The sequence below is a fragment of the Calidris pugnax genome, unplaced genomic scaffold (genome assembly GCF_001431845.1).
Source record: "Calidris pugnax isolate Ruff unplaced genomic scaffold, ASM143184v1 scaffold163, whole genome shotgun sequence".
Classification (NCBI taxonomy): domain Eukaryota; kingdom Metazoa; phylum Chordata; class Aves; order Charadriiformes; family Scolopacidae; genus Calidris; species Calidris pugnax.
This window is the reverse complement of record NW_015090899.1, coordinates 341,851-368,451: the sequence shown is the minus strand read 5'-3', so window position 1 is coordinate 368,451 and position 26,601 is coordinate 341,851. Positions and strand designations below refer to the sequence as shown.

At 37.6% G+C, this 26,601-nt stretch overlaps 1 protein-coding gene across 1 annotated transcript in view; it reads left to right on the top strand.

Moving 5' to 3' along the window:
• Positions 1-26,601, top strand: part of COL21A1 (collagen, type XXI, alpha 1) — a 154,052-nt gene that overhangs the window by 67,649 nt on the left and 59,802 nt on the right. The window contains exons 4-10 of the mRNA XM_014948592.1: positions 3,384-3,552; positions 3,681-3,897; positions 5,987-6,160; positions 11,533-11,610; positions 13,947-13,955; positions 15,392-15,475; positions 16,374-16,436. Of these exons, the coding sequence (XP_014804078.1) occupies positions 3,384-3,552; positions 3,681-3,897; positions 5,987-6,160; positions 11,533-11,610; positions 13,947-13,955; positions 15,392-15,475; positions 16,374-16,436 (794 nt within the window). The remainder of the gene's footprint in view (positions 1-3,383; positions 3,553-3,680; positions 3,898-5,986; positions 6,161-11,532; positions 11,611-13,946; positions 13,956-15,391; positions 15,476-16,373; positions 16,437-26,601) is intronic.

Sequence of the window (26,601 nt, the reverse complement as noted above, 5' to 3'; positions counted from 1 at the left end):
AATATTTAAATGAGCAAATTGTTTTTAAAATACATCACTCAGGACTCTGTTATACAGAGAGTATTTATCAGTGCTATTTTTTACATGTTTTATTACCAAGAATTAATACAAGTCATATTTCAGTTGTACTGTATTTCTGCACTTAGTAAGAATGAAAAATAGTTTTTTGTTTGCTCTCACTTTGAGCATGAACCTCATTGAAAAAATATGATGATACTTATGTTGAAGATAATAGTGTTTATTTCTCGATACGCTTATGAAAATCATAATAATTCCTTGTGGCTGATGTAGTAAGGTGGTCAGTCCAAAAATTAAATCAGCTAAGTGCAGCTAAATTTTTTAATAAAGCTTCACACAGGGAGAAAGTCCTTTAAATAAGCACAATATTTTCTTTAAATAAAGTTCAGATGAAGTGACGTTATATTTTGTCAAGATGGATTTTCTGCTTTCAGAATTAAGTTAACTCGTATCCTGACATGACTCTTACAGCAGTAAGAAGTGTCAAGATGGATTTTCTGCTTTCAGAATTAACTCGTACACTTTAAAATTCAGCTGCAGTATTTGACATGACTCTTACAGCAATAAGAAGCATGTGAATGTTGACTACCTATACAAAAGTGTACTTACTGTTTTACTTAAAGTGACCTTTTGCTTCCACTCTCTTACGTTGCACTCCTCCCTCGTGTTAGCATTGAGATGCCTCTCTCAAAGAGTGATCAGAGCCAGTTGGCAGCTTCATTTCTAACCACAACGTCTTTAGCAGGTGAACTGAAAGGCTAGTAAACTGGAAATTTTATATCTGAGCGGTGGCTTATTTTATTCATGTTGTTAAGATTCCCTTTGCCTCTCGGAGAGGAAGTTCCATAAGGGCAAAGAAGCAAAGATTTGGCTGTGAAACTGAAACTGCTTGAAAATGTTGCAGTTCTTTGTTTTAATGTCTAAAAAAATGCTACCCTTTACTCTGTGGTGTTTTTAGCTGCATTATTACGTGACCATAGATATAAGAGCATAGGAGCAGTATTTCTTATCTGGAAAAAGGAGGGTGAGGTTTGGTGGTTTGTGTAGCTAGAAGTGCTATTACAAAGGACCTTGCAGATGGAGGGCTCTCCTATGCCTTTTGGGAACTCTAGTGGTTTTTTTTAGAGTGAAAAAACCTGCTGAACCTGTCATCCAGAAAGGACAATGTGGCTAAAAGAGTCCCCAGTAAATATCTGGGGGAAATATTTAATATTTGTTCTGGAAATCGAATGTTTCTGTAATGTTAATATTCTCTAGCCAAAGTACAGAAAAGATTGTGTGTCAGAAATGCATTTAAAAACAATACTCAGAAGCAGACCTCAGAAGCATGTCTGGAGGATGCTGAGAAAAGTTCCTCTGTGCTAGATGATGGGATTTGACATCAAAAAGTTATTTTATGCTTCAGGAAGGAAAAATAAAACATCTAAAACCCACATAAAAACACTAAAAAGGGACAAGATTCAGCATAGGCTAGAGAGGTGCTGTGATTGGTGCTATGACTGGAAACACAACACGTTTCCCATTAAAGACAGTTCCAAATTTTGCCACTGACTTCTGCATCCTGTGTAATGGCTCAGTTAGTTATCAAAATAGTCCTGCCAGAAAATGATCCAGAAGACCTAAAAACATATACCTTACTGGGATTGGTTTTATGTAATTCTTCAATGTGCCTTTGGAAATAAGGAATAGTTTCTTAATACATAATTTTACACATGCTTAGTTTGCATTGTATTAGTTTAGAATAGTTACTTTGGCATTGAATCCTCTCACATACTCCTATTTTTGCATTTATTTTTTTATCTTGCACCAAATTTCTAATACTGTAACTGATATAAGTTTCTTGTGTTTATTTTCTTGTCAATTTTTATGATTATCTGTCATCTGTATTAATGGCAATATGTTATTAAGCTTTGAAATAAATGAGTTTAGAAAAATATTTCCATAATAACAATGCACAGTGAAGAAACCTGAAAAAATATCGTGTGATTACTCTTACTTAATATCCTAAGTATGTTGACTTAAATCCTTCATCTGTGTTTTGAGAAGAGTGAGAAGGAAAGTTTTGTTGGACTTTGTATTTCTTTTTTTTTTTTTTTTTTTTGGAAGCATTCAGAAGGTAGACATTTTAGTTTCCAAAATGTGGGTGGAGAGTTCTTTCTTTCAAATCTTTCTTGTAGAAACAGATAGATATCTTTTAATATACTTTTAATTTGGGAATCGGGTGCCATTTTGCTGTGGGGAGGAAAAGAAAACTAAGGGGAATATAAGTGGCTTCTTGATGCTGCCCCAAGTACCTGTGGCATGTCCCCAAAGGATGGATTGTCCTTTCCAACATAGATAGTTTGTGCACTTAGCTGAATTTTCTTAGAGAATGACATGGCTTCTGGCTGCCCTTGTCTTGGTTTGCAAGAAGCTGTGCAGCATTGCTGGTATTATAAAGAGAAGCCAGCCTGGACCTTTGAGCTGGTAATTCCCTGGCACTGAAACACGAGTTTTCCAGCCCATGGCCAGTCCAGATGGAGATGAGAGAACTCTCCACCCCTTCTTTGGAATGTATTCTTAACCTCTTCCCTTTCTATGAACTGATGCTTTTCTGAAGAAACAATGGAAAATGAATGATGAAAATGTATTGTAAATAGCTTAATTTTAATAAAAGAAAAAGCGATTTGCTTTCTTTTAATTGATTTATTACTCTAATACAATGTTGGCTGTAGCATTAAACTTCACTCTGCTATCTCACTTTTTTTTTTGGAGACAACTTAGGTCCACTGCCTAGTATTGTTTTTGTGTAAAGAGAATTAAACAGAGATAACATTCAGCTAACATTACTTTTCGCAGATAGTATATCACACAATACTTGACCAGTGATAATACCTCCAAGAAAATTTCAGTGTAACAGGCAAAATAGATCAGAGTCAATTTCTAGCAAAAGAAGATGAAAAAAATAGTTGTAGATAACTCTACCTTTGTCCTTTTTCAACCTGATTTTATAGTTGGGAGGGAGGCTGCAATAATCCAAAATGTTAGTGTATTGTGTAAATTAACATGTAAAATTGGCTAGCATTTTGAAACCATACAATTTTAGAAATTTAGATATTATTCGTCAGATAATGTCGTATCTTTAAACTACTATTAGTGACAATTCAAAATAGTATGTGAGCGTAGTTGCAGTAAAATATGACATCTCAGTATTCTCACATCATGTCTCTGAGGGTTACACATGTCACTTCTCTCATGTTAGCTGGCAGTTCTCAATTCTCTTTCATTTCTTGAAATTCAGCTACAAAAAATTAGGTAGGTGGGAGGTTACTTTTTGAAAATTTAAAGTCATATTTTGAACTATACTTGCATTTATTGCTTTGCAGAATCTGTTTGTCCGACAAGAATTCCAGTGGCAGCTCGAGATGAAAAAGGATTTGACATTCTTATAGGATTAGGTGTGAAGAAAAAGGTTAAAAAGAGAATTCAAATACCAACCACTAATGCAAAAGCTTATGAAGTAACTTCTCGTATTGACCTGTCAGAACTGACAAGGTATTTAAATTTATAAATACACTTCTAAATTTAGTAAGATTTTTTCTTTATTTGCTTGACGTGAGAGGCTTATTTTAAAATTTACAAATGTTCAAGTGCTGTCTTTTTTTTTTTCCCCCTTTATTTAGGAATGTGTTTCCAGAAGGGCTGCCTCCTTCCTATGTGTTTGTTTCCACTCAAAGATTTAAAGTAAGAAAGACATGGGATTTGTGGAGAATTCTGAGTCTGGATAAGAGACCACAGATAGCAGTCACTATTAATGGAGAAGAGAAAACATTATCATTCACTACAACAAGTTTAATAAATGGCACACAAGTTATTACTTTTGCTGCACCTCGTGTAAGGGTAAGGAGTAAGTCATGATCATGTTGGAATATGCATTTAAGTACAAGTTATTCCTTTGACCTTTAAGTTTTTTTAAAATGCATGGTCTCATTTTTAGCTGCTTAGGCGTTTAAAAATTGATGGGAGGTACTTTATTCATGTTTCCAGAGTATCCACAGTGATTGTGACTGGAAATGTGTTGCAGATGCTTTCTGCTCAGTAGTTTCCACCAGGTGATTGTGAAGATCACAGAGACCCTTTTTTTTTCTTTTTTTTCTTTTGGGTCACACAGCTCTTTGCTGAACATATTCTGGAAAGTATTTTCTGCCTTTGATGTAGAGACTAGAAAATGTGAATGAAAACAATCCAGTTTGAGAGAGAGTTACTTTATTCTCCAGAAAATAGGAGCTTACAAAATAAGAGTTCAGTCTGGATTTGTCTAGTTCTCTGTTGAATAAAAATTCCTTTCAGCTACTTATTTTTCCTCACTGAAGGGACTCCCCTCTTTGTGCAAACCAATTTTATTGTCTTCTAGTGTAATCTGAAGGCTCTCCTTCAATCTCTCTTCAGTAATTTTCTTTCAGTATTCAACTCATGGAAGGGAGATTATCTTGGTTGCATGTGAGACAGAGGGAAGGGGATTGAATGCCTCTAGTCTTGCGTTTGTAGCAGTACAGGAATGTGCAGCCCAGAGGTTCCCATTCCTACTGCAGGGAGTATTGTTTAAGTGAACAAAAAAGGATGGTTGAAAAAGACAAAGAGTGAAAAGTTTTTCTGATGGAGCCCTTCATTACCAAGTTATGAAAATTGTTAGAAAATTCAGTTTCAACTCAATCAATAAATTTTATGTAATTGTTTCTGGCAGCTACAGTGACAAATCAATCTTATTCCTGCAGTGCCAGGTGTCCATGAACTTCACCATGAGAAACAAACATTTTCTTTTTTTACTTTTGTGTTTCTCCATGCCTATGGAGAACAATAATTTTATGTCCTTTTTAGAGCTGTATGTCTCTAAACACTATAAATGTCACTATGCATTTAATGAACCTTTATGACAATTTAATAAACCTTTATGGTAATTTATAACTTTTACTCAGGAAAATGGAGATGTTATATATTCTGATCTGTTGTTTATTTTTTATCTTGTAGTGAGAGCCATTGTAAATAAATAAAACCCCAATCTTCAAATGAAAATAAATTAGAAACAGAGGTGCTATCTAAGGGTATATACTGTTAAGTGAAGTAAGCTTAATTTCTGTTGGTGTCTACAAAAAGTAACAAAGATATATAAGAAACTGAAAGACGTATGTTTCAGTTAACTTACATATACCAATTTAATATTAAATACCAATTAAATACCAATCTATCTTAAATTTCACTATATAAAAGATAAGCATCTAGTTTAGGCTAGGCTAAAGACCTAGATTGTTTTTGAAATTAATGAAATTAATGAATGCTCAAGAAGAGCCATTTCTTCCAATGCTGAATTGCATTTCTAAGGTAGGTAAGATAAATCTTTAAAGGTAATTTTCTAAAGGTAGTTTTCTATTATTTGTAGAACTATGCTATTTGTTTAAACTAAATCTTGAGCTTTGGAAACCTGAGGTTTTGTGAGATGATGAATGTAATATTTGGTTTATTCGTTGCAATGTGATTCTTTCTGCCAATATCATGTCATCTTTAAGATTTTTTTCATAAGAAATTAAGTAGAAAGACTTTCAAGTACCAACTAGTTTTCACTATGATTTAAAATCTGAAGTGTTTGGGACTTTATACCACTGCTTTAAAAAAAAAGGTCTCTGCCTTCATATTTTTAACAAATACAGGTTTGAGCATATTTATGATCAGAGACTGAAAAAAATCTAGCGAGTTATAAAACAATTTTGAAATAGGGCTTAATTATTGCCAAATATAATCTTCTCAATTATTATATTATTTCGCAAATACTTTTTGCCTTTACAATTTACAGTTCTTTGTATGACAAAACCTGACATGTTGATCATCTCAACCATTAACAGTATTTTAAGTGTTGAAGTGCAGTTTTATTGTTAATTAAATTGAAGACATTTTATTTTAAATAATTCTGGTTTTTTTTTTTCACTTTTCTTAGACACTGTTTGATGAAAGATGGCATCAAATTCGTCTCTTAGTAACAGAAGACTTTGTAACTTTGTATATAGATGACCAAGAAATTGAAACGAAGCCGTTACATCCTGTGTTAGGTATTTACATCAGTGGCCTAACCCAAATAGGAAAGTATTCTGGAAAGGAGGAAACTGTACAGGTAAGTGTGTGCTAAAACCACAATAATTCAGAAATTCTGTGGTAGGTTAACATTGTGTTGGTGCTTTCTGTTTTTGTGAACTTACTCTTCTAATTTACACTAGGCTGAAATTTAACAGAGAAAATTTTAGTAGTTAAGAGGGAACATAAATGGTCAGGAGGACTCAGCAAAACTGATATATCCTGTGCAGTGGGTTCTTAATTGGTCTTACTGACTTCAAGGGGCATTTTTTTTGCCAAAACACAAACTTGATGCAATAGCGTCACCCAAATTTGGGAAACAGTGGTTCAAAGCAGGGGATTTCCCTTGTGCTTGACACTTCCATGTGATTTCTGTCCATCAGTGTATGGGTTATGCTGGTAAAAGAGGGACAGAGCTGAGTTTCGATCAAGTTTTTCCATCAGTAGCTGTGAAGAAAGCACAAGGTGTATCAACTCTGTTTCTGTCGTATTGCAATTACTTGATACTCAAACTGCCACTGTTTGATTCTGCTGTGGACCCTCTCTCCTCCCGAAAACTGTGTACCAAACCCTCTATTCTGAGGAACATCTAAGTGCCTTTGCCTTCAGCTCTTTGCAGTCACCAAAAGGTGGTTAAAACATCAAGTTGTGTAGGTATAGGCTGTGTAGACCAGTGATGAAGACTATTATGTTGACAGCGTTCTAGATGTTGGCTAAATAGTTTCCTTATATTTGTAGCAATGGGGTAGTAACATTACTAATTAGACTGACAGTAATGGAAACAATAATAAGAAACACTGATTTGCATAAGTAGATGTTATCTTTAGTTTTTTGGAAAGCTATGCTTTTTTTGTACTCAAATTTCATGATCCTTACTGCTCCTATTAGAATATGTTAATGTGTTTTGCATCATCTTCATTAACTCTCTTCACATGTCTTTACTCAGTTACTCCTGAATTTTGTGTATTTTTAGCCAGGCTTCAATTTTATTATTATCATATTCTAAAAAGTGTACATGGAAACTTGGATGGCATACTGTGTGTGTGACTCAGCATTTCTGGTAGTGACATTGTCCATAGACTAAAGTTCCTCTTTGTGAAATGCACTTATTGGAAGGAACGTAGAGATTTCAGAACTGTAATTGTCTCATGGATTTTCTCTGTTGGTGCAGGATTATCCCACTTTTCTAGTTTTGTATGTTTGGGTTGTTTGTTGTGTCTTGTTTTTTTCTCTTCAGTCACTGCAAAAATGGGACTTTCATAGATTCACAGTAATGCAGTTTCTGAGTAAGTGCAGGATTATCCCACTTTTCTAGTTTTGTGTGTTTGGGTTGTTTGTTGTGGTTATTGTGTCTTGTTTTTTTTCTCTTCAGTCACTGCAGAAATGGGACTTTCGTAGATTCACAGTAATGCAGTTTCTGAGTAGATATCATGTTTTCTAAAATAAAAATGAAAACATTTTAGGAATGTTGAATTGTATAAGGTCCTCTTCTGATAGCGTACTAGAAGAAAAGTACAAAATCTGCCTCAGGTTGCACTTTTATATTTCCAGATGATTTCTGTAACCTAAAAAAATGTATTCCCTTTCTCCACTTTCTGAGACTGTGATGCATTCTGCAAAGCATGAACAGTCAAACTTTGGCAGGCTATTTTTATTTAAACTGTGATTATAGAGAAATATTTCAATGAATCTGCGTACCCCCTTTCAGTGAAAAGGTATTTTGAAATCCTTTATGATGGAGTTGCATACAAAATATTATACAAGAATCTTCTTCAGGGATGCTTTGGTAAATTTTCATTCTCTTTTTGTGCTCTAAACCAGATGCTTTCTAGTGCTATTTTGTGAGTGTTCTTGGTTTCGTTAGGATCTTACTGGCTGAAGTGCTTTCCAGTGTAGTGATGATAAACTTGTGTACGTATTCAAGTGGTGTGAACTGCAGTCATTTCAAATTTGCAAACACATATTACTAGGCATGGTATTGACAGACTCAATTTTCTGTGCTTCTTTTTTTTCCCTGCTAGTCAAACTTATAGCCTATTATTTTAGTAAGTGTAACGGGGCTTTTTTCTCTTTGCAGTCATGGTACTTTATGCTAGAAAAACTGACTTCTGTGGTTTTCATTTTTCTGGAGTACAGCGACAGAGTAGAATGGCAAAAACTTTTGCTTACCTGATGCCAGTGTTTTTATTGGTTGCTTTTAAAGCTTTATTTTATACAGCTAAACTCTAAACCAAATTCTTTCAAGCTTCAGGGATGTCTTCTGGTTCTTCACCAATGCTAGATATAAGATTAGTAAGTTGAGACAGGTCAGTGTAGAAACATCTTTACAGGACTGTTAAGGTAAAACCAGGGTGCTTCAGGGATCCGTTTTGCAGAGTACCATAGGATAAAGCCCTGGAGGGAAGAGGGACCCAAAAAAGGTGATTGATATTCAAGGATCTCCAAGCTCCTCTTACCCTCTTCCAAGCTCAAGAGTGAAGCATTCCAACCAACAAAGTGAGGCAAAAATGCCAGGAGGCCTGCATGGATGAACAAGGAGTTCCTGGACAAACTCAAATGAGAAAAGGAGGCCACCACAGATGGTGGAAGCAGATAGGGAGCCTGAGAACAATACAGAGAAGTTGTCTGAGCAGCCAGGGATCAGGTTAGGAAAGCTAAAGCCAGATAGAATTAAGTCTGGCCAGGGACATCAAGGGCAACAAGAAAAGCCAAGAAAAGCTTATACAGTTACAACAGTGATAAAAGGAAGACTAGGGAACATGTGGGCCCTCTCTGGAAGGAAACAAGAGACCTGGTTACCTGGGATATGGAGAAGACTGAGGTACTCAGTGATTTTTTTTTTTGCCTGAGTCTTAACAGGCAAGTACTCTAGCCGCACCACCCAAGTCACAGAAGGAAAAGGGAGGGACTGGGAAAATGAAGAACCATCCACTGTAGGAGAAGATCATGTTCAAGACCATCTAAGGACCATGGGACGTGATGAGATGCAGCAGCATGTCCTGAGGGAACTGGCAGATGAAGTTGCTAAGCCACCATCCATCATATTTGAGAAGACGTGGCAGTCTGGTGAAGTTGTTGCTAACTGGAAAAGGGGAAACCCAATGCTAGATATAAGATTAGTAAGTTGAGACAGGTCAGTGTAGAAACATCTTTACAGGACTGTTAAGGTAAAACCAGGGTGCTTCAGGGATCCGTTTTGCAGAGTACCATAGGATAAAGCCCTGGAGGGAAGAGGGACCCAAAAAAGGTGATTGATATTCAAGGATCTCCAAGCTCCTCTTACCCTCTTCCAAGCTCAAGAGTGAAGCATTCCAACCAACAAAGTGAGGCAAAAATGCCAGGAGGCCTGCATGGATGAACAAGGAGTTCCTGGACAAACTCAAATGAGAAAAGGAGGCCACCACAGATGGTGGAAGCAGATAGGGAGCCTGAGAACAATACAGAGAAGTTGTCTGAGCAGCCAGGGATCAGGTTAGGAAAGCTAAAGCCAGATAGAATTAAGTCTGGCCAGGGACATCAAGGGCAACAAGAAAAGCCAAGAAAAGCTTATACAGTTACAACAGTGATAAAAGGAAGACTAGGGAACATGTGGGCCCTCTCTGGAAGGAAACAAGAGACCTGGTTACCTGGGATATGGAGAAGACTGAGGTACTCAGTGATTTTTTTTTTTGCCTGAGTCTTAACAGGCAAGTACTCTAGCCGCACCACCCAAGTCACAGAAGGAAAAGGGAGGGACTGGGAAAATGAAGAACCATCCACTGTAGGAGAAGATCATGTTCAAGACCATCTAAGGACCATGGGACGTGATGAGATGCAGCAGCATGTCCTGAGGGAACTGGCAGATGAAGTTGCTAAGCCACCATCCATCATATTTGAGAAGACGTGGCAGTCTGGTGAAGTTGTTGCTAACTGGAAAAGGGGAAACCTAACTCCCATTTTTAAAAAGGGAAAAAAGGGAGACCCGGGGAACTTCAGGCCAGTCAGTTTCACTGACAAGATCATGGGGCAGATTCCCCTGGAAACTGCAATAAGGCACATGGAAAATGAGGAGGTGATTAGTGACAGCCAGCATGCCTTGACTAAAGGTGAACGGACCCAAAAAAGGTGATTGATATTCAAGGATCTCCAAGCTCCTCTTACCCTCTTCCAAGCTCAAGAGTGAAGCATTCCAACCAACAAAGTGAGGCAAAAATGCCAGGAGGCCTGCATGGATGAACAAGGAGTTCCTGGACAAACTCAAATGAGAAAAGGAGGCCACCACAGATGGTGGAAGCAGATAGGGAGCCTGAGAACAATACAGAGAAGTTGTCTGAGCAGCCAGGGATCAGGTTAGGAAAGCTAAAGCCAGATAGAATTAAGTCTGGCCAGGGACATCAAGGGCAACAAGAAAAGCCAAGAAAAGCTTATACAGTTACAACAGTGATAAAAGGAAGACTAGGGAACATGTGGGCCCTCTCTGGAAGGAAACAAGAGACCTGGTTACCTGGGATATGGAGAAGACTGAGGTACTCAGTGATTTTTTTTTTTGCCTGAGTCTTAACAGGCAAGTACTCTAGCCGCACCACCCAAGTCACAGAAGGAAAAGGGAGGGACTGGGAAAATGAAGAACCATCCACTGTAGGAGAAGATCATGTTCAAGACCATCTAAGGACCATGGGACGTGATGAGATGCAGCAGCATGTCCTGAGGGAACTGGCAGATGAAGTTGCTAAGCCACCATCCATCATATTTGAGAAGACGTGGCAGTCTGGTGAAGTTGTTGCTAACTGGAAAAGGGGAAACCTAACTCCCATTTTTAAAAAGGGAAAAAAGGGAGACCCGGGGAACTTCAGGCCAGTCAGTTTCACTGACAAGATCATGGGGCAGATTCCCCTGGAAACTGCAATAAGGCACATGGAAAATGAGGAGGTGATTAGTGACAGCCAGCATGCCTTGACTAAAGGTGAACTGGGCCTGACAAATTTGGTGGCCTTCTACAATGGGGTTATAACACTGGTAGATAAGGGAAGAGCAACCAAAACCATCTCCCTGTTTCCCAATGTTGCTGGCAGCCAGTGTAATTCGTGCTGTGCGTGTATGAATTTATTGCCAAGGATTAGGGGTGGTGATTTCTGCTATTTTAGGAAAGAAAATCTTGGATTCATTGTTTTTCTTTAAATAATTCTATTATAGAATGTTTAATTGGTTGCACATACTAATCATTGTGAGTAGCCTAACTAAAAATGTTTCTGCATCTTTAATTGATTTTGAAAAGTAGTGAATGCACAGAGCTTCCAGCTTTTCTTGCTTTTTAATACTTTGTTCTTTTTTTTAATCTTGTGGATGATACAATTTAAGAAGAGTATAGTTTAACTTAATATCAGACTATTAACATTTTCTCTAAAAAAAGTCTTTTTATGTTTTGAATTACAGTTTGATATACAAAAACTGCGAATCTACTGTGACCCAGAGCAAAACAATCGAGAAACAGTCTGTGAGATCCCCGGATTTGTGAGTATGACAGATAAACTTTTGAGTACTACCTGGCATTTCTTACAGATCACTATTTAAAGCTGACTCAATGATTTCTTAAAATAAGTAATACTACATTGATTCAGCTGGTGCAAACAAACGCTTATTACTTGTGCTGTATCAAGTGACACAGAACTTGTCTGTTTTCAGCCTTACTTTTAAGTATTTAAAATGTATTTTTTGGTTTAGGTATTTGATGTGGAAATATGACAGCACTATAGAAGGATTTCAGAATCTTCTGTTACAACTCAAGATTTTAAACAATATAAATTAGTAAAACTACTAGGTTACAGTAGTGTAAAATACTTTAAATATTACCTTTTAACTTCTCTGATACACTTCTTGCTACTTGTCAGGTCATTTAATCTCTGAACATTTTGTACATAACCAACAAACCCATATTTTAAGATCGCCTTTTCCTGTCAGAAGTATCTATGCTGATGTCTGTGTTATATATCCCATTAACTGAAATGTTGCCAAGATTTCACGAAGTATGTAATGGATAAGACAAAAATAAAATCCTGTTCAGGATTTTATAAGTCATGTACACAATTAGGAAGCTTATGGGGATCCCTTGACCCTTTCTTTGCCCTCTTACGTAGAGTTAATGATGCAATGAAATGTAAAACATATGCAAACAGATTTGGTAACAATAACACACAGTTGGTGCCAGATTTTCAGAAGCGTTCAGCTCCCATCTCAAAATACAAGCAAGAGATTGTTTTATACATACGTTTTCCTTTGAAATGTTCTCCTTTGGTGTCTAAAACAAGCCAAGCTAAAGATAATCAGACACCAGTGTCTTCCTGTGCAAACTCCTATTCTTCCTGTTGTGGTTTGGTCTGGTATTAGGACCGTGTTGCCAGTTGGACAATAGAACCTGTGAATGTTCAACATCCAGATATTTAATTTTTCGTGAGACTTGCACAGGCCTCCAGTTAGTCTGTTTTTCTTGTATTTGTTTGGGGACAGAATGTCTGTTGCAATCAGCCTCCTTATCAGGGTTTCTTCAAAGCTCACAGCTTTCATTGAAATAGCGAGTAGGTGGATGGATTATTAGCTGTTCTGAAATCTGACAGTGTCAAGAACTAATGGATTCAGGAACACTTTTGTAAAGTTAGTTTCAAATCCTGAAGTAACTTTAGTATTTGGCTATTTAACTGCACCACATCTTTTTCCTCTTTACAAAACAGAAGTAGGATAGGAAAAATAAGCAAATGAAAAAAAATTTGCATAAAGAAAGCCAACACCAAAAAATCCATCATATCTTGCCTTCTCTGCATTTTGGCAGGAAGTCTAAGCAAAAAGATAGCTTTTTGCCAGTTTAGTTTCACTTGCTGTTCTCGTAAATTAAATTTGGAATTTACCCTTGAAATTATAGATTCCTCCATAAAACAAAAATGTTGGATGATCTCCAAGGAGGAATATGTGTTTTGTGGTTGTATTCTGTCAGAGTGCGGTTGTCTCAGACCTCCTGAACTAAGCAGGAACTGTACATACTAATTACAGCCTGAATTAATCCCCTTTCCTGGGGATACCTAGCTGCGTAGTAATTTTAAGCTCCCTCTATGATTCGTGGAGAAAGATGACCATCTCTAAGATGAAAATGGAACACAGAGGAAGCTGTCTCTCTCCAAAGACTGTGTATGAAATCGGTGGTGATTGCATGCATTAGAAATATCCAGTTCGTGGTGCAGCTACTGGTGGCTATTAAACCCTTAAGACAGACAGTTTCATGGTTGGTATGCTGAAATATTTGGGGATGGATCATTCTGTGGTGTTGGCAGATACTGGAAAAATCAATTCAATTGATAGCAGAGTCTACTGCAGTTACATAGGAGAGTGAAAAAAAGCCAGCTTTGCCTCTGTGCTGCTGTATGTTTTCCCAGATGCTGGATTCAGGCAGAGAGCGGAGATTTTAGAAATATTTTGGGACATTCTCTGACATCAATGAGTAATCAGAGGATTTTTTTTGATGAGAGGTTCATCATCTTGCCAAAAGGTTTGACTCAAATCTAAACATTTAGTGTGTAAATATTTACATGTTTCAGTATTCATTCTGGTTTTGTCACTGCCTTTTAAAAATTGCTACTTGTAGCTCCTGTTGAAAAGACCCATAAATGAAATGAACTAAAAATTCATATGCATTGATAGCAGCTGCATATAAGTCTGAGAAATTATAAAAATTTGCATTATAATTCCGTGACAGTTATAGCCCGAAATTTATGATTGGTTTTCATAGTGTTTACAAATGAATGGATTTTGCTTATTACAAATATTGCTGTACTCTTAAACTGTGTTTCTTCTTGTTTCAGAATGGAGAGGTAGGCTCAATCCTAAACTGCTCAAACACAGTTTAAGGTAGTATTTGACTTTATAAACTTCTTATTATTCTAGGCAATATACACTTCATTACGAAAAGCGGACAGAGGTTTGCTAAGCTTAGAAGTGCTGTATTTCCGTTAATTGAACTCTAGTCAATGGACAAATTAAAAATCAGTTTTCTGAAAAAAACCCACTTTTATTAGAATAAATGGTCTGATTTTTTCCCTCTGTTCAATTCAATTGCTCCTATTTACAGGGCTGGATGCTGTTGCAAAGTGAATGGGGATATGCACAGTCAGGTAGCTGTTACCTGCATCATGCTAATGAGACCTCCCTGAAGGGGAGCTTGTTTGAAGGCTTAATGTGATAGCTTCTCTGACCATCGTCCTAACTTCACTTGGTACCATTACAAAGGAAACATGGATTTGTATTTTGATCAATTGTTTGACCCTGAGAAAGAATTCCAATCAGGGAACACTGTAAAAAGTCTGCATTATTTTAGAAAATATGAGTAAAATGTTATAGAAAGTGTTTTAGATCATTAATACAAAATCTGCTTTTTTTTTTGTATCTTAGATTCTTAAATTTTTGCCCTTCTGTAGCTCTAAGAACTTGCTGGGTGAAAAAGAATTCCCTGAATCTAACTTGAGCATGTAGGTTTAGTACAGATGCATCTACATTATTGATGCCTGACCTCGGGCAAATGGATTTGATCTAATAGCTCTCCCCTTGCCTGACTTGGTAAAACACTTGAGGTTTCGTGTGGTCTCAATGGTGAGAAGTAAATACCTAAAAAGCCCAAAAACCTCTAGAGGTGATGTGGTCTGCCAAGTTTTGTTATTTACTGCTGTTTGTATAGGGAGCATAGTTTGGAGGAGGTCACATAATGGACTTTGGAGGATGGGCACCTCAGGAGCCACTACTTGTGACTTGTAGGAGTCAGTGGTAACAGCCATGTCTCACCTTTCCTCAAGTAGCTTCATAGTTGGGACACATGCCCAGGAGGTAGGAGACTTGGGCTTTACATTCTTTTCAGGCTTGCTACATGTGGTAGCCCATTGGTTGTGGTCATTATGCTATACATAATATTTATTAGGTTCTTTTTACAAACTTTTATTAAATAATTAGATACTTTTGCATGTTGCCAATTTTAAAATTATTGAAATAAATGACAAAATATTTGTGGAGAAGCAAATAGAGTTTCAGATATCAGCCCAATATCGGTACTTAATTTATTATTAATTTTTTTTCTGGTTAAAATGATGAATTCATGCATGTAAAGTAGTTGGAGGGCAATAGTCAGGTAAGCAGAAGATCCAGCTGAACAAAGGAGTGAAAGCCATGACCTATGCAACCTAAGGAAAATCAGCATGTTACGATGCATTTGTTGAATGTTTTTGGCATGTGTATTGATGGCTGGTTTCATTCTTGGTAGTGCATGAATGGTCCTAGTGATGTAGGCTCAACGCCTGCCCCCTGCATATGCCCACCAGGAAAACAAGGACCTCCAGGCCCCAAAGTAAGTTTCCATTCTGTCTTATTGAGCCTACAGGACTTTTTTTTTCTTTTTTTTCCCAAATATTATGTTGGCCAGTCACAGTCAGGCAGATTTAAAAAGTAGGGGACAAGTTCTCCTTGTTCTGGTTTCCGGTGCATGAACATAGTGATTAGGATCCTCAAGGCCAGGTTTTGCTGCCATAATTCCTAATAATACAAAAATATCTTTATTTTTTAAGGAAAATGCTCATGGATGTAAAATTGCGTTTCCTTGCAACTTTTCATCAAATGATCTTGCAGTGTTAATTGTTTGAGAATGAAATGTTTTGCTAATAAAGGAGGACAGTTTGAGAGAGTTGGGGTTTTTCAGACTGGAGAAGAGAAGGCTCTGGGGAGACCTTATAACAGCCTTCCAGTACTTAAAGGGGGCCTACAGGAAAGAGGGGGAGCGACTGTATCAGAGAGTGCAGTGATAGGATGTGGGGTCATGGCTTTAAACTGGAAGAGGGTAGAATTAAGTTAGATATTAGGAAGAAATTCTTTGCTGTGAGGGTGGTGAGACACTGGAAGAGGTTGCCCAGAGAAGCTGTGGCTGCCCCATCCCTGGAGGGGTTCAAGGCCAGGCTGGATGGGGCTTGGAGCAACCTGGGCTGGTGGGAGGTGTCCCTGCCCAGGGCAGGGGGGTTGGAACTAGATGATCTTTAAGGTCCCTTCTAGCCCACACCTTTCTGTGATTCTTTGATTCCCAGCGAGGGGGTGACAAGATCAGTTCTTTTTTGCTGTTGGAATTACTCCTCAATAGCAGGTATCTGGGCTGGCAGCCACTGTTTTGTGGAATGTATTAGGGTGGAAGTTGCTCTGTGCTGATTTTAAAATACTCTTTCTTATCTTCTGTGTGTTAACACATTGCTTCTCCACAGGGTGATCCTGGCCAGCCTGGGAATCATGGTTATCCTGGTCAGCCTGGTCCAGATGGTAAGCCTGTGAGTACTAAAAACTTAGTCATATATTGTAATGCAATACTAACAGGAGAAAAAACATTTAACACTGATATCAGATTTTAAAATTTAGATGATTTTGTGTCCATCCTTTGAAAATGGGAATGTCACTTAAGTGCTATCTGAATGTAACAGATCTGTGAATATGTTACTAATAGTATTTTTGTTTCAAGCTAAAATATTGTAAATATGATAGCACGAGTTAGGCACTGTTGTAAAGCAGAGAACAGGCTATGCGTGCTCCTGTTGGTCTTTGCATCAGTTTGCAGCAGTTATTATCTTCTGACCTTCAATCTTGATTGCTTAGTAATTTTTGCATTAGAAAGCACTTTAGGGCAGCTAAAATCCTATTTTTTCTTAGGGATTGCTTCTCATTTTTAAGCTTCTCTAATTTAATTTCTTTTTAGACTGCCTCAAGTAGTCCAATAAAATATGTAGATATGCATGATTTTTGTATTAAAACATACATCATAAAAATACCGTATCTTTTTTTTCTTACCCTAGATTTAGTTTTTTTTAAGCTGACATTCCAGCAGTATGGATGGTAAAGACTGGAAAAAGCAGATGAATAACGTATGTCCCAAAAATAAAAATGGCAGATTTGGCAATGGTTTGTCTGGTCTTCAGGGTTAATATTTGGTATTGTAATAAAAGCAAATAAATATTTAAAAGTAAGGTTTCATTAAAAACATATTGTATCTCTGAATCTAATTGGAAACCTCCAAGGTATTGACAGCCAATCTTCTCTGTTGAGGAAGGTTTTCTTAACAGCCTGCAGTCTCTGTATCACCAAAGTGGTGGTGGGCATGTGCCTCTGGTATGTTAAGAGAAGGCAGGGAAAAAGCTGGGAGATTTGACCACCCATGTTTCTTTTCTAAGAATGTGGCCTCTGATGTTGCTTACTATTCATTAGAAGTTGTTTTATTTATATTAAAAAAAAAAAAAAGAAGCTAAAAGACAGCTGGGAGAATTAAAAATACGTGTACGGATGTACTAGAAATGGTTAATTTATTGTAGCTTTCCTTTCTTATAGTAAGGACTGAATTTTATCCTTGAGTCCTAAGGTTGTAGTGTTATTTTGAAATCTCCATGGTGAAATAGAAGAGAAGGTAAGCATCATGTCTTGAAATCCACAGAAAATACAATTAGGGAGGAGTTCCAAATACTATTGAGATTAAAAACGTGGGAAGATGTCCCAAAAGATTAGAAAATGTAAGTGTATGAGTGCAAAGAAGACAAAATCATTTGTGAAAGGAACATTGGATTGTGGAGTGGGGAACTAATAGTCTATGACTATGGTTGAGACTTAGAAGGGATACTAAATTATTCTGAGCCATTTTGGTCCACACTAGACAAACTAGAGAGACTTTAGAGAGGAGCAGAAAAGGACTGGATTGGACCTTTCAACTTCACGCTTGTAGTAATTTTTCTGTCCTGTGGAAAGATTCATGAGTATATTGTAACTAATCCTGAATCTTTCCCAAATCTGCCCTTGCTTACCAATTTTAGTACCTCTAGTATGTTTTTGCTGCTAAAGAGGCACCACCCACCAGCTTTGATGGCTTCATAAAAACACCTAATGTTCTATTTTGGTTAGGAACTTTTAATACATTTAATTTCTATGACAGCTAAAGATGGAAACAGTGAGATTGATACTTAGAAGCGTGTATACAGTGAGGGTAATAAGTATTACCAGTTACAAAGAAAAAGCTCCATACTACACAGTATGAAATGTTCACATTTCTCCTTTTTTTTGCTTAGTTACATACTGACCTTTTCTTAGGGATAGGAACTGGTTCATTTAACTGTGGTGATTCCTTTTGGAAGCAGAGTTAGTTTGACAGGAAAAAAATAGGCACTGAAAACAAGAAATGCAAGTGTTTCTAAAAATTAAAAATTCCTCTATTTAAAATATGGGACTTGATATATTGAAACCTGGCCGTGGTCACCCTGATGGCCCAGGAGAGCAGTGAGTACGTGAATTTTTCAGTAGTTCCACAAGCAAAGATCCTTATTTTTCCTGTGGTATTAAAGCATTTTTATACTTTTGCTTTTGTCTTAAACAGCTTTTGATAACTATTATCATCAAAGTTTTTTGGAACTGGAAACAGAGAAAACATCTGAATTGAAACTGTCAGTGCTATAAAATACTACTTTTTGGTTCCAGACAATCATGAAAATACAGGTTTTGAAATAGGAATGGGTGAAATCTGAGCTGGGGAAGTGTGATCCAATCAGAATAACTTTTCAGTTGATCGTTAATACTGCTTAAGCTTCTGGAGAGCAGTTCTGTTCTCTTGTGCAAAGACAGGTACACCAACTGTCTCGACGTGGAGTTGCATGAGAGAAGGTGTCCATCACAGTTTGACCATGCCGATTGCTAGAAGTAGACTTGCAGTATGGATAAGCATAACAGAGCTGTCTTTAATCCAGATAACTCTGATATTTTGAAAAATAAAGTGATATTGTGTGAGCTTTAGTGAAGCCAGAATGGACGGGATATTGGTAGGGGACTGTCAAGTTTCCATTCTCTCTTTTATGAAAAACAGATTAAGATTTTATTTCTTAAGTGCCCAGTCAGCTGTAACAGTATTGTTTTAGAAACAATTTGTTATGACTTTTTAATACTTTTATTAACAGGTTTCCACTTAAATGTTATATATCTTTTCATAAGCACTGAAATGTGTAATTGTGAATCATGAAAGAGAAATAAATTCATACTGTAGTCTTTCTGTAACTTTGTAATCTGGCAGTTGCGGGGTTTTTTGTTGTGTTTGGTTTTTTTTTTTTCCCTGCGAGTGAGTCATAATGTGTACAGATGGGCATTCTCTGAACATAAAAAGGTTAACAAAAGTATATCAGACAATTAGAAGAGAATCAAAAAGCCCTGCTAAAGGAGAAACGTTACCATTTAGCTGAATTGAGGTTCATATGTTATTTGAAATGCTTACAGTTATATCCTATAGCTTTATTAACTGACTAATTTTTTTGAAGAATCAGCTGTAGCTTTTTGCACTTGTTCTTTGTAAGGATATAATTGCAATCCTATTAGATCATCTGTAGCTCTGGCCAGTACATTATTGTTCCTTACAGTGTGAGTGAGTGCTTTCCAGTCTAGTTTTCAGCTACGAATGATGGGAGACCCTTTAGATACACTGTGCAGGAAAAGAGATTCCTCTATGTCTTTTTCATTATGTTTTACTTATTTATTTGCTAACATGACTTGCACGTTTTCTGTGCTGTCAGTGATTTTCCTGGTTTGAGATAATGTGGCTCATATGAATCTTTTTAGCGGTATCCCCCGGAGAGCTCTGAAAAGCAACCTCTTAATTCAGACAGCACAAAAGACTTACAGGTAGTTGTGTAGTCAGTGATGTTTAATCAAATGGCTTTTGCATGAAAAGCTTTTCCTGGAAAGTCAGTCTTTTCTGTTCCCAAACACATTTTTATGTTCTCCTCTAAACTTATTCCAGTTTGCCTATCTGGTATTCATTTTCTTGAAACAGTATAACTGGTCAACAAAATGTTTCTTCCTCTGAGAAAGGTTTTAGGCATGCATTTATATTACTATATGTAACTGATTTTTAAAGTAAAACATCAAAGAAAATTTAGTTTATTGTTTGTGGGCTGGCTAGACTGTTGTAATACTTAAAATTAGTTTTAGTCTAGAAAAATTCAAAACAATTTGCATGAATATCTTCAATATTACCAGAAAATAATTGTTCATCTGGTATGACGCAGTAAAATTGTTTGCTGTACTATTTGGGAAAGTGAACATAAACATCACTCATTTTCAGTAATTCTTTGGTTATTTTTCTAAATAGTTTTGTTTTTAGGTTCTTTGTTTTTTCCCTTTAATTCGACATCAGTTTATTTTCCATACTCCAGTACATACACAAAATATCAATTGAAGTAACTGGAGAAAAGCACAAAGGCGAGAAGCATATTAAGTAATGCTTTTCTTTTCTTTTCAATCAAAAATGTCATTCGAGGCCTGAAATTATTAAATCGCCTTGTCAGGAGAAATAGCACTGGTAAATAAGCCCAAGGGTAAAAAATAATATTTGAGTCTCAACTGGAACTCATTTTAATGGACATTATTCATCAGAAAGAAGCAGCTGGAGCGGTTGCTGGCCAAGAGAGTGCTCAGCAGCCTGACTGTGCGGTCACAAAGCCATTTTTGGTTCCAAAGGATACTTTATATGTACTGGGGAAAAACTCGAGTTAAGGGGAAAAATAAATGAACAGAGTCTATGCTATGGTTAATAGAGGTGTTAGGTTATCAGTCTGCTGAAAGAAATGAAAAAATACACTTATTTGTCAATTTTGAACTTGGAACCACGCAGCTGGCAAATCTGGACAATTTTCCAATATTCCATCTAGTTTCATTCATGCAAGTTTGGAACCACTTGCCTTGTCTTTACAGTGTCCACAAGCAATAAGCAGTTTAAAAATAATCTGGTGAGACTGACTTTACTGATAAATGCAGATGAAGAGCTCGTGAGGTATCAAAAGCCTCGCATAAAAGTAATTTCTGATTGTTCCAATGTTTCTTTTTAAAAAACTACAGAACATTATTACAGCTGTACTACCTAGAGTTTAATGATATTTGGTGGCCAGCTGAAGGCCACATCTTTTATGATGAACTTAATCTAATGGCACTGGCCAGCTATTCCAACAGTACTCCTGGAATAAAAATGGGCAATAGTTTCATGTGTACATAGGATTACCTGTGCTATTGGATGGTTTTCGTGGGGACTTAAGTTGATATAAATTCTGCAGCTACTTTTCTCAGGAAAATTCCACAGACACAGTTGATAATCCAGCTGTAAAATGCTGCTCTCAATTCTAGAAAAATACATATTCCTCAGTAACACTGGGCTACAACGATGGTCAAGGGAACGGAGCACTTCTCTTATGAGGAAAGGTGAGAGCCCCGGGTTTGTTCAGCCTGGGGAAAGAAAACTGAGAGGGGTTCTTATCAATGCTTAGAAATACCTAAAGGGTGGGTGTCAGGAGGATGGGGCCGGACTCTTCTCAGTGGTGCCCAGTGACAGGACAAGGGGCAATGAGCACAAGCTGGAACACAGGAAGTTTCATCTCAACATGAGGAAAAACTTCTTTCCTTTGAGGGTGGCACAGCACTGGAATAGGCTGCCCGGAGAGGTGGTGGAGTCTCCTTCTCTGGAGATATTCAAAACCAACCTGGATGTGTTTCTGTCCAGCCTGCTCTAGGTGACCCTGCCTTGGCAGGGGGGTTGGACTAGGTGATCTCCAAAGGTCCCTTCCAACCCCTGCCATTCTGTGATGAAGGCTGTAACCTTGTTATTCTTAAAGGAAATATCTTTGCTCCGTTCTGATTAAGACAGTAATGTGATGGTTTCATTGAGACCAATGCCTGTGAAATCAGGGCGTTGCCTGATGCTGAATTGTGTTGCATACAGCTACGCATTTCAGACAGAAGGCCATATGACTATTTTCAGCGTCAGGGCAGATTCATGTCATTCATCTTCAGGGCAGATGATAAGGATCAATATCTAAGCAGCGAGCAGCAAGTTATGCTCTCTTGGTACATCATCCCATCTCCCAGAAGTCTGAAGCTCGGGAACTTTTAAAGCTGGATTTATGACCTTTTATATAAAAATCTCGATGGATTTTTTTTTTTTTGCCTCTGTGGCATTTGAGCCCAAAACATCATGCTCAGGTAACATATACCGCTAGTGGCTCTGAGCTGTGAAAGCCTTGGCAGCTGACAGAGTAGCCAATGGAAGGAAGTGTAATCAAATGGAGAAAGAATTGAACAGGCCAAAACAAAACAAAGCAAAAAAAAAAAAGCAACAGAAAAGGCAATGGAAACTCTTTTCTGTCCTTTTCTTGTAATAATATTCATGTGATTATAAATCTTTGATCAGGATTTACCCCCATATTTATGTTGGAGGGTAAAAGCTGCATTTAGTTACCTTTGTGATCTAATGTTGGATCTGACCTTCATGTTTTCGTATACCTAGACAGAGGGACTTCACTGCAGAGACAGTTCTGTCACAAGAAGTCCTTCTACAGGGCCTTGCTATTTAAGAGAGAGAGATGACACTTAGAATCATGGAATTGTCTAGGTTGGAAGGGACCTTAAAGATCATCTAGTCCAACCATCAACCTAACTCTGACAAAAAAATAAATAAGAAAAACACTAACCAGTAAACCATATTCCTGAGGACCGTGTCAGCCCGTCTTTTGAACACCTCCAGGTGCCTCAACCACTTCCCTGGGCAGCCTATTCCAATGCTGGATAACCTTTTCCATGAAGAAATTTTTCCTAATATCCAATCTAAACCTCCCCTGGCGCAACTTGAGGCCATTTCCCCTTGTCCTATCTCCTGTGACTTGGGAGACGAGACCGACCCCTGCTTCTCTACACCCCCCCTTCAGGTAGTTATAGAGCGCGAGAAGGTCTCCCCTCAGCCTCCTCTTCTTCAGACTGAACACCCCCAGCTCCCTCAGCCTCTCCTCATAAGACTTACTCTCCAGACCCCTCACCATCTTTGTTGCCCTTCTCTGGACCCGATCTAGCACCTCCATGTCCCTCTTGTGGTAGGGGGCCCAAAACTGGACACAGTACTCGAGGTGAGGCCTCCCCAGTGCCCAGTACAGGGGGACCATCACCTCTCGGGCCCTACTCGCCACGCTGTTCCTGACACAGGCCAGGATGCTGTTGGCCTTCTTGGCCACCTGGTCACACTGCTGGCGCATGTTCAGCCCACAGTCGAACATATTCTGAGCTCCTGAGTTACTGCTGCTTAAGAAAGTCCCAGAGAAAGGTACAGGCTCCAAACAGACCTGCTGGGGAGGACTACCTGATGGATCCACATGTCCAACAGGGCACGGAAAAGAGGAGCAGTAGGCAGATGAGTACAGGCGTAGTAAGGCGTTAGAGAAGATTGTTTGTGGGGGTGGGATGGGAAAAAAGCTCCTTGAGAAAAGGAGGAGGAAGGAAGGACCTGAGTCAAAAACATTAAAACATTAGATGATAACCAACTTCTCACAGAAAGGCTAAAAGACTTAATTCAAATACGTCAGGTACTTTTTAACATTTTCGTTGACTTGCAGGATTTTAGTTACTGATATTACCAGTGAGGGAGAAGGTCACAGCATGACTGCAAATTTGAAAGTAGGCACGAATACACATCTGAATAGCTATTTCTGTCTTTTAAGATGTAATGTATTTTATGGAAAGAGTTTGAAAACTTCTCTTCTAATGTTTTATATAATTGCACTTCAAATGTACCAAAGATTTTCCACAAGAGGTCTGCAAACCTCTCTGTCAGGATGTTTTCCTAATACAAGTTGACTTTTTCTTTTGCAATTGAATTCCATTACGCATAGTTACAGCACCCTAATATAGTTCTGTTTAATTAGTGTTTACAGTCCTTAAATAGCTTTAGACCATTACTGTTGATCCTTGGTTTTTTTCAAGCCAAATTGAGCTTGCTTACTTCTCCCTTGTCTTTCCCAAGTAGTCCTGTTGTCGTGCCTTTGTCATTTATGTTGTTCAGTGACTCAAAAAGCTTTCAAGTTAGGAAGTGTACAGTGCAGTTGTCATTGCCTTATCAGTACATCCTCTATTTTTGTTTTATATTTATCTGATGTGATACAACTGTGAATGCTGCCTGAACTTTTGTCCTTAGGCACACAAGTGTGTTGAAGATACGCTTCTGAGGTTTACTCTGCTATTGCACCTAAAAGTTCTTTGGAATTACTGCTTGTCCCTCTTGCTCAATTTTTTTCCCTATAGGTAAACTAACTTCCATTTTCCAGTAAGCCTCTTAATTCACAGACAATGACAGTATTGCTAATTTGTCTGTGTCCTTTATGTAAGTTCTTTGACCTAAGAAGTCTGTTCAACCTTTTCCTGAGAATTATTTGTGTACGTTATTGCTATTTTCTTTAAATTTCAAAGTTACATTTTATCTGGGATTTTTTTCAAATATCCAGCCATCTGGTACAAAACTAAGTGTCTCAGTGTCTTGCTGTTTATCACTTTGCCGTTACAGGTTTTCAGGCACTAGAAATTTATCAGTACTGTTCTCACCCATAACAAATTGAGAGAGAGTTTTGTATGATCCTGATTTCAGTTGCACTGATGTAAAATAATGAATAAGAATACAAGTAAAGTGCCATGGAGTAGTGCTGATTGACAACATGGGTGAAACGCTATAGATGAGATTCAGTTTGAGACACCTACATTTAGTGTTTACAGGTGTACATTGGGTGTCCAAATTTGAAGCTGCTGCTTCAAAAGGATGAATGCCTCCCAAATATTTTGTACCACTATCTTCTAACACTGGGTAGACATCTAGGGAATCTCTAAAGGCAGGAGCTGCCTGTGTTTAGGCAACTGGATTCAAAACTGAGTATCAAATTCAGGGTTAGCTATAACATTTGTCACACTGTCTGTGTGTCTTCTTGAAAAGTTCACGAGAGAAGACCGAGTCCAAATAAAAAGAATTCTTTTCGGTGACAAATTTTATGCTTTTACCTTATTTGAAAGTGAATCTTCAGTCCTGAACTTGTCTGTGCCAATTGAAAAGGGAATTTTTACTTCTGTCCTTTTTACATGAAATGTCAGCTATGGCACAGCTGTTCTTGGAGCATATTTATGCATCTCACTTGCACTCCAACTGAGTGCTTAGAGGTTAGAGAATGAGGACTTGAGCTGACATTAATGCAAAAAAATGTAGGCATTAGCATATAGATTGATGATCCATACTGCAAAAGGAGTAGTGACAAAAATATACACTCAGTTTTTATGAAGGGTGTTTTTCATGATTTATAGAAGGTGTTTTTAACTTGTCCAAACAATTGCTACATTATTTGTACCAGACTGATTCTCATTTTTGTGACTTTCTGTGAATTTCCTTTTGAATCTTCTCAGTTCCGGCTTTCCATTAAACAAACATACTGGCAGTGTGTTTGATTTGCTCTGAAATCACATTACAAGATCTAGCTCTGAGCTAAATATGCAGTTTTGCAAGCTGAAAACTCTTCTGCTGTCCTCCATTCATCTCGTGAATTTTGAAATTCAGTTCAGCCAGGAAATTGTCCTCCTTTACTTCTTCCCCTACTCAGTTAGAAGGAGAAGGAAGGGAAATTGCATTTCAGAGATCTAAAATGTGAAATAAAGTTTTATTTGTATAGAATTATATCCTACAGGAAGTCATACAAACTTTTTGCTTTTTTTGGAGGAGGAATAAAACGATAAACTTTTAAAGGCATTTTTTGGCTTGGTGAATTGTTTCAGCTACCCAGGAGGTTTATAAGCAATCTGGGAATGCTACACCATTTACCGTTAAAGCTGATTTTGCTCGAGCTGCCTTGAGCACTAAAAGTGAAATGCTAGATAAAGGATCCATGTATGACAGAGACCTAGAATTCTGTTTACTTCTATACTAAACATTACCAGCTGGCTCATCGGGCATTTGCTCAAATGTCTTTTGGGAAGAGGGCACAGCAAGTACTCTCTTGTATCTAACCCAGCAAATAATTTTAGCTCTGTTTATTATTCCCAGGAAGCTCTGACTGATTTGAAGAAGAAATCAGACATTGCTTTCCTTTTATTGAAAAGGTTCTATTAGCTCCTTTTTTACCAGTGTGCCCCCCCCCCCCATTAAATTTTGGGCTAAGTTTTTAAGACCGAAATTCATTTAGAAATAGGATTATTAGTTCTTTCAGTTTAGATAAAGCTCAAATTCCAGGCATTTGAAATTGGGTAGTACATTTTATGGGATTTATCAAATTTAGTTTGGGCTGCCTGGGAAAGGTCTGAGCCAAATAGCCTCAGAGTTTTATAGGACAGTTTTGTTTCTTGTTTTGTATGTTTTCTCAATAAAAACTTTTTCGTTGCTCATTTTGTCCATTGGAATGACCTGTTTCTAATGGAGCTAGGTAAAATTTGTATTCTTCAGTTACTTTCCTCTGTTAAAGGATTCTTCTAAAGCATGTGTTAATTTTGCATTAAAACTGGCTGTCTTTGCTATACTCATTGAATCCAATCTACCAAAACATCTTGGGTATGTATTTTGGGTTCAATAAACTTTTTCTTGTTCTGCCAATGTTGACTTCTAGTAAAGCATTCCTGAAATTCTCTTTTCAACTC